Genomic DNA, 8,517 nt, shown 5'->3' with positions numbered 1-8,517 from the left:
TTACTTTAGGTTATGTTCCTTGTAGCTCATTCAAGTGTTCAATTCTCTGTTATTTCGCTCAAGTTCAAGTTCCCTGTGATACAAATCAATTCATCTGTCAATTGTTCAAGTTTTGTTCAAATTATTTGAGTTTAGTTCACGTCCAAATCAATTCTTTTACGTTCTTTCAAGTCTCATGTACTTATTCATTTTCTGTTAGCCGTCAGTTCGAATTTTGGCAACCTCCCGACGTCTCCCCCATTTAGGAGAAATTTCAGAAGTCTGGATCATCCCACCACGCTACGAGAGTGTGTATGAGTCTTCTAGGTATCTATTTGAAAACGCGCAAAAGGTTTCCCCACCACGCTATGAGAGAGTGTACATGTACTTAAGAATATCTCTGTCACGCTATAAGAGCGTGTATAAGGCTTACTCGCCTCACTGTAAATGTTGCACCGGGCTCCCTCCCACCGTGCTACGAGAGCACGTATAGAGGGTTCTCCGGCTCGCCGCAAATGTTGAAAACTAAATTTTTTTAATTTAGAAATTATACCTGAGCTATGAGGGATGTGACAGTGGCCATGACGACGACCAAAATATACAAAATATGTATTTTTTTTTAAAGCAACAATGCTGGAAGATTACAATTCTTAAGGTTTACTATTTGAAACACGATTGCTTATTGGATTCATGGGTCTATTATACCTAAAACCATTATTAAGCAAATTGATAGGCTCTGTGCCAAATTTCTATATTTTGGAGACATATCTGGTCGTAAGTTGCATTTAATATCCTGGAGAAACACGTGTAAACCTAAAGCCGTTGGTGGGCTTGGCCTTCAGTCCTTACTTTCTGTTCAGTTTAGTTATAACTGCTCTCTTATTGAAAGGTTCTATAATGTCAGCAGTCTCATCTCCACTTGGTTTTTCTATAACTATGCGTCCCCTTGGAAACCGCCTGTTTCCAAATCTTCTATTTTCTGGAAAAATTTAAGTGTGACTGCCCGGCTAGCTAAAGAGAACTATCATTTTAAGGCTTCCTTTAATGCTCCTATAGCTCTCTATTGGGATCACTGGTTTTATGATAAATGTTTGTATGAGAATAGTGATATGCAACCCATATTAAGTTTCTATCCTAACAATGTTAGTATTTCTGCCATCTTAAGTGATATTGGCTGGGTGTTGCCATCGAGTTTGTCTGATACTATCTCTCAAAAACTCACTACCATTCCTGTTAATTTGAACCCTCAAGGTTGCTTAGTTTGGGGTAATGATAAAGGTGGTTCTCACAGTTCTTATCTTAATTTCTTTTACAAGGATCTCCCTATGATTAACTGGAACCAATTTGTTTGGCAAAAGCGTTATGTACTAAGATTCTACTCTTATTGTTGGATGGCTTTGAATGGTGGTATGACAATTGTTGATATTCTTCGGTCTAAGGGTATCATTGTGGACGGGGCCTGCCCTCTTTGTAATTGGGTTGCTGAAACTATTTCACACTTGTTTTTCGAATGTGATTACTCCTTCACTATTATCTCTATGTTGATCCCTGCTCTTGGGGTCCTTCCGCTTATACCAAATATTTTGCAAGCTTTTGAATGCATTGTTGAGATCTCTGCTAGGAAGAAATACTTTTATTATCTTTTGATTTGCTGCTCCATTTATCATACTTGGAGGGAAAGGAATAATAGGAAATTTGGCAATTGTTTTCCTTCTTCTACTATCTTATGCCATAAAATTAAATCTGCGGTTTTCTCCAAAGTCCTGAAATGGAAGCATGGGAATTCTCTTCTGGATATGTAGTCTTTTTATTGCCGTGGTGTGGACAGTTTGTCTGACCTGTTGCTGCCTGGGTTGGCTCGGTTTGGAGGACAAGGATGATGATTTGCTTTTGTCAGTTTATGCCATCCAGTTATGGCTTTTGACGGTTTTTGGAGGGCAATGATGATTGAATTGCTCAATTTGTCCCTTTGGATGGAAGTATTTTTGGTGAGTTGGGTATTCTGCAACCAGGCTGATAGAATGTAGCAATTCTTGAGCCCGTCGGCGCTTTCCCTCCAATCTTTCATTGGAGGTTTTATGTTAGCTTTTTCTTTCTCTTTTCATACATGTATTTTTTTATATCAATGAAAACTGGCTAAGCCCATAATTTTTCCCAAAAAAAAAAAAAGCAACAACTTTTTCTGGCCCAGCAGATGCCTGCAAATCTGGGATAGGCTAAAAGACCTCCTGGTTGCTTCCATTTCAAGATCCTCTGTTCCATCAAATACAGGATCCACTTCGTTCTCTTCAGGAAGGACTTCATATTCTTCTGTTTGGTTCAGTTTAGTGGTATTCTCATCCTCCAAACAATCAAACACATGAGCCAGGTGCACTAATCCAGCTCCATCATTCCAGACTAAGCTCGGATTTTCTTTACTGTATAATTCCCCTTCAACTTCTCCCTGGTAATCAAATATCTCATTTTGGCTATTTTCTGAAGTCAATGAGCTAGCAAAATTTCCCTCAAAATTTAAGGTGCCATCTCTGCTTTCACTTTTTTTTTGTTTGTTTGTTCTGAACTTGGTATGTTGGGCGCTACTTCCTCATCTGTGCATTTACCTTCACTTTCCATTATATCAACAGTGATCTAAAAAATATTTCAAATCTCCAAAAAAAAAAAAAAAAGCGATATCTGTTTCGGACATCGGAGATGCAATGCTGATATAGAGGAATCAGGAATGGCGGGTCAAGAAAAATGAGATCTGAGCAGGGCCCTACTTCACGTGAGATTTCACATACGTCCTAGCAAACCACGGGGCATGGAGGGTAGGGAGGAGACGGACATCTTGCGGTAGAGAGGATTTCATGAGGCTGTGAGGCTGGACGGAGAGGTCGGGAGGTCGGAGTAGTGCTGTTTGCGGCAAGGAAGGGTTCACGAGCAGTGGAAGAGGACTCGACGGGGTCGGCCTTGTTGGATATGTGCGGTTCTGATGAAGAGGGGCGGCTAGATCGTGGATTTCGAATAGAGCATGGAGGTCGGAGGCAGTGGGATTAGAAGCAGGTCGGCAAACTGCAAATGACGGATTGATGGCTGAAGGGCGACGATAGGATCGGCTATGTGGAGGATTCGAATGGCTGCTGGAGTTTAGGGTTTAGAAGAAGAGCTATTAGCAGGAGATGGATGCGGGAAGCTTTCCTACGTGAGGGAGAGACGTCGAAGCAGAGATTTCGTAGACTCGCGTGAATGGGAAACGAACGAAGTTCTCACTTGCCTTCGTTTTAACGACGACGGTTCATTTGATGGAGGCGAGCTGCGATCGAGAAGCCGATTTCGCGCTAGGTGACGGCGTGTTCAGCTCCGAAGGATTTCAGCGACAGTTCTTGAGAAAAATCCGGAGATTTGAGAAGGGTTCGACGCAGGATCCGCGGATTTGAGCAGGACTTCGACGACGTACAGGTAAGCATTAGATGTGAGTACGTATGCATTATAATTAATAAATATATTTTTATTTGTTTCTCAACTAATTGGAAAATGATTTCCAGTTCTAAATGAAGATGGAGAATTATGAGGCTATCATTGATACCATCGATGGTAATAAGAAAAGAAATTTATATGATTAGGGCATCTCCAATTGAAAATTTCGATTTTTTACTTCAAAATGTCGTGAAACTAAAAATTGTGGTGATTCGTCTCCAATCGAACTCCATTTTGCCTCGTAACGGTCATTCTCTTCTTTCGCACGGTTCTTCGACAATTTCGGTAGAGACCAAAAAAATGACGAAGATGAACAGTGCAACGCCAACATTAACGTCGCACTGTTCATCCGTGATGAAATAGTGTAAAAATTGCCGCTCGGTTGGAGCGACGGAAAACAACAAACAGCCATTAGAGATGCTCTTAGCCTACTCATAACACCAAGAACATCAAATTAATCTATCTCTCTCTCTCTCTTAGCATCTATTTCTGTTCCTCTATAAATAAATAAAATTATGGTCAAGCAGGATGACATAATAAACATTAAAAATATTTAAATAATATTTAAATAATAATATTTAAAATTATACAAAACTAGATTTTAAATTTTTTTGAATTTATTTTAAGATAATTATGATACATAAATAATTATAAATTTTAACTTTTACACTAAAAAGTTATTTTAAAAACAATAAGAAAGCCATCTCAAACAAAGCACGAGAAGAACTATTGAAGATTTATTTACTTAAAAACTATTACAATCTTATTTATTTACATATCTTTATTTACTTAAGAACTATTAACCTTGTCACAGTTTTCAGTAGAGTTGAGAAGACCAACCTTATTTATCTTAACATGCAATCCATCGATAACTCTCCCTTTACTCATCTTAAGCTGTCTTCACCACAACAACTTAAACTTCAGTGTTGCTGTCTCCTGCTAATATTGTTGCATCTTCTGCTGCAGCCTTCTCCTCAGACTCTCTCTCGGCGTTCTCATCAACCTTGTAGTATACCTGCAATAAATAACATAATTGTCTCACTGATTTCAGGATTCATAGGGAGGGATTTTAAATAAGAAAACACATGAACTTTATAAGATACCACACTGGTGCGAGCTGGTGCTAGGACTCTGAATGAGTTTGGTCGGTTGTTAAAATTTGTTTCTGGTACACCTGGTATGCCTTCTGGGCTTGTAAAATGATCCACGTTATGGCCAACCTGCCAAGTGAAAATAAATAAATAAATAGGAATTCTAGTTTAGATATGATTATATTTTTGGCAAAACTAAAATGGCAGAAAAACATCAACTCATATCTAAAAAAATAAAAGATTTGTTTTCCAAAAATTGAGATTTACTGCTTCTTAAAACAGATTTTTAGTATAAAATTTTTAATTTTTATAAAAAAACTGCTTTAAGAAGCAGCAAGAAAGCTGCTCCAAACGAAGCCCGAGTGTTATAGGAGCGTGACCAATCTGTGAGAGAGTGAATAGAATGCAAAGAGTTGGCAATGAGATCCTTCTAAGAAAAAGGCAAAAACGGATCATTAAAAGGATTTATGATTGGGAAGTGCTGACGAAGATTATCAATGCTGATGGATAATATTGAAAAAGACAAGCGATGGAGATATCAACGGAGCATTAACCGAAAGTATTGACATAAAGCGTCAATGAAGAGTAATCATAGAAACTTTGAAAAAGAGATCAATGAAGCCATCGATATAACTTTCACGCCACCTGTTAATGTGAGTTTCTATCGTTAAATAAAGGTTGTAAGTAATAGTAGAATCTTTGAACTTATATCATTTCTTCATGTCCATATTCAATATTAAATCATGAGGGGTTTACGGACCGCCAAGCGCATTCGGCGAAGCCGGGCGTGGCAGCGGACGGTTCCTCGTCACCAAAAAAATTAAAAATCATGAGGTATGGGATGTTAAGAGTCATTTCAAGTACGATTCTAAATAATTTTAAAACCACTCTAATTAAAAATGTTCTTAGAGAAAATCCTGATGGGCATTTTGATCCAAAATTTTAGACAAATCCAAGGTTTAAAATTGTGTGATTATTGACGCGCTTTTCATCTAGGAGATGAGGCATAAGCCTCAAGGTGTTTTGAAGTGGAAGCTTCAATATCAAAAAATTACATAAATGAAAATGAATGAGAAATTTTTTATATATATAATAACTAAATAATATATTAAAATAAGATATATTAAAATTTTATTAAACTATAAAGTAAAAAATTGACATACATATGAAACTAAAAATTGCACAAGACATAAAGTGGCAATTGATAAATTATGTGAAATAAAATTAAAATGCAAACATCACAACAACAAAAGAACATAAAGTACAAGATTGTGTAAAAGTAACATATGACATTAAGTTCAATTCCAAGTTTCTTCTTTCCTAATTCCCGACTCATCCACACTTAATTACTAAAGAACACAGTAATAGTATGACAACTCAAAAGTCAACTACGTTGTCATCACTAAGGGGTCTTCATTTGAGTCATCATCGCAACGAATTGTTGTCTTTCCAGTCTCACTCATAGAGTCTAATGTCTCTCAATCTACTTCATCTTATTTATTTTAGTCATATTTATCTTCCTTAAACATTTGTCATCAACATAAAAATGAATAATACTCCAAATTAAATAAGATTTAAAAATAAATTCCTTTTATATACCTTTTCTCTTGAACTTTTTCTTTGTGGCTTGTGATAGACGCATATTCTTTGTTTTTTTCACCATTGTTAGTGTAAAATTTATTATAAATTATTTTTTTTTTTTGCTTTAAAGTTGCCTCACTTGATTTTGTGCAAGAAAATTCATATAAAAAACATGAAAAATGAAAAAATCCTCAACGTCGCGGTGCCAGACTTTGGAGCATCGCAACATTCAAGGTCAAAATGCGACTGAAGATTGAGAGCAACAACGTGCAACTCACCAGCACGACAACGCCAGTTCGCCACGATGCCACAAAGCTGACAAGGCCACAACACCAAATTACCAAAGCCCCACAAAGGTGCAATTAATTCATGTACTTTTAGGTAACGACGCGTTGATTCAGTCAGAGTGCAGCAACAAAGAACTTCATGAACGCCACAACTTTAGTTTATTTTAGGAACTCCACAAGGATACCACTATCAGCATCATGGCGCCATAGCGAGTTATGAGTTTTTTTATATAAAAAGTATAGCCGAATTATTTGAGGGGGATAGCCAATTTATCACTTGTACTCAGTCCTAAGTAGGGTTCAGTAGTAAGAAGAGTGTGTGTAAGCAAAGCAAAGAAGATCAGTGGGCAAGGAGTCCATATTACTATTGCAAGACAAATCTAATTCTATCATGCCTTCAAACTCTTAACTTCTATTTGTGTTTTTATTTGTAATGAAGGTTGCTCTGTTTATTTTAATTTCCATGTCAGGCTAAATCTATTTATGGGCTTATGGTATGTTGAGAATCCATGTTTACATAGCTTAGATCTAAGTTCTTTGAATAGTACAATGCTATTTCTGGTTCTTACTGTACAGCAACAACAACGTCAAACCTTTATCCCAGTACGTGGGTTGGCTACATGAATCTTTTTTTCTCCATCGTGTTATATGTTAAGAGTCAAATTCTCATTTAAATATAATAAATAAATGTCATTTCTAATACTTTCTAATCAAGTTTTTTTAGGTCTACCTCTACTTTTCTTAACATAAGCAAAATCAAATTTTCCTAAATGGATCATCGGAAGTGCTAACCTCTAGGTAAAGAACAAAAAAAAAAACAGCTTACCTCGTATATTATCCCGTAAATCCCGCCGGGTTACTGTGCACTCGGCGCCGCTCACGTCGCCTCCCACGAATCCTGCGATCTGCCTCGATCATCGCCTTCTTATGTTAATAAAAGGGAGCCGAAGAGGAGAGCTCCGACTGCTTCTTCCCATTCGCAAATCCCACAACATCCTCTCCCGAACTCCTCAATCCAACCCTAGCCTGCCTTTCCTCCTCCTCCTGATCCCGTCAAAGCCGCAGAAACTCTAGTCTGATCCTCTAGATCTTGCCGACCTCACCTCTTGTTGCTCTAGCCGACGCCTCCGACCGACGAAGCCAAGGCCAAAGCCAGACGAAACCTCCACTCCACTTTACATCTCCTCCCACGGTGAAGCCAAGCCTCACTCCGACCCCAGGCCCGACTGCACCTCCCGATCCCGATCTCTTTGAGCAGCAGAGAGAGAGAGAGAGAGAGAGAGAGAGAGAGAGGGATTGCCGGCCTACCTCCTCTTGCCGACTTCGCCTCCCCCGAAGACGTCTCCTTCCCGATCGAGAGTCACGACATTTTGATCGGGACACAAGAACGAGAGCTCGCTCGTTTTGAAGGTAACTTTCTCCCTTCAGCTCGCTTCTTCGGCCAAATCCCCTTAAATGGCCAAACTGAGAGGGTGAGGGAGAGAGATTATTACATAATTATAATTTTTTTAATTAAAATTAATTTATTATGATTAATTACAATTAATTTTAATTAAATTAATTATAATTAACTCTATTAATTATAATTATTTTTAATTAGAATAGATTTTAATTAATTATAATTTATAATAATTAATTATTATTAATTATAATTTATTAATCATAATTTATTAAAATTAATTAATGTTTATTAGTTATAGTTAAAGATAATTATAACTAATTATTTTAATTAATTTTAATAAGCTATAATTAATTATTTTTAATTAATTATAATTATTAATTAAAAATAATTATGATTAATAAATTAATTATAAATACTTAACGCCAATTATAATTAATTTTGAAAGAGAAAGAGAAATGCTTCTCTCCCTTCCCTCAATCTACGCGCCAAGGACCTCGCGCAGGTATAAAATTCCTAAACCCTAGAACTTTGAAAAACCCATTTCCGGTGCTTGCAACGCGGCGAACAACCACCTATGCACGCTTTTCTCTAGCGTGGTTGGAGGGAATTCGTTGCGGTGCTTGCAACGGGACGAGTAATCAAAACCCCATTTTCGGCGTTAGTGTCGGACCGGAAAACTAACTCATGCACGCTTTTCTCTAGCGTGGTGGGAAGGGAACCC

The 8,517-nt window shown here is 37.4% G+C and overlaps 1 protein-coding gene across 2 annotated transcripts in view; it reads right to left on the bottom strand.

Moving 5' to 3' along the window:
• Window positions 1-4,158: 4,158 nt before the first annotated feature.
• LOC110114933 (1,4-alpha-glucan-branching enzyme, chloroplastic/amyloplastic) overlaps window positions 4,159-8,517 on the bottom strand; it is a 40,857-nt gene continuing 36,498 nt past the window's right edge. For both annotated transcript variants that reach the window (XM_020847992.2, XM_020847989.2), the window contains 2 exons: window positions 4,539-4,655; window positions 4,159-4,450 (listed from right to left, as the gene is read on the bottom strand). In XM_020847992.2, the coding sequence (XP_020703651.1) occupies window positions 4,349-4,450; window positions 4,539-4,655 (219 nt within the window). In that variant the 3' untranslated portion in view covers window positions 4,159-4,348. The remainder of the gene's footprint in view (window positions 4,451-4,538; window positions 4,656-8,517) is intronic.

The sequence above is a fragment of the Dendrobium catenatum genome, unplaced genomic scaffold (genome assembly GCF_001605985.2).
Source record: "Dendrobium catenatum unplaced genomic scaffold, ASM160598v2 fragScaff_scaffold_716, whole genome shotgun sequence".
NCBI classification, from domain to species: Eukaryota; Viridiplantae; Streptophyta; class Magnoliopsida; order Asparagales; family Orchidaceae; genus Dendrobium; species Dendrobium catenatum.
This window is presented reverse-complemented; position numbering and strand designations above follow the sequence as displayed.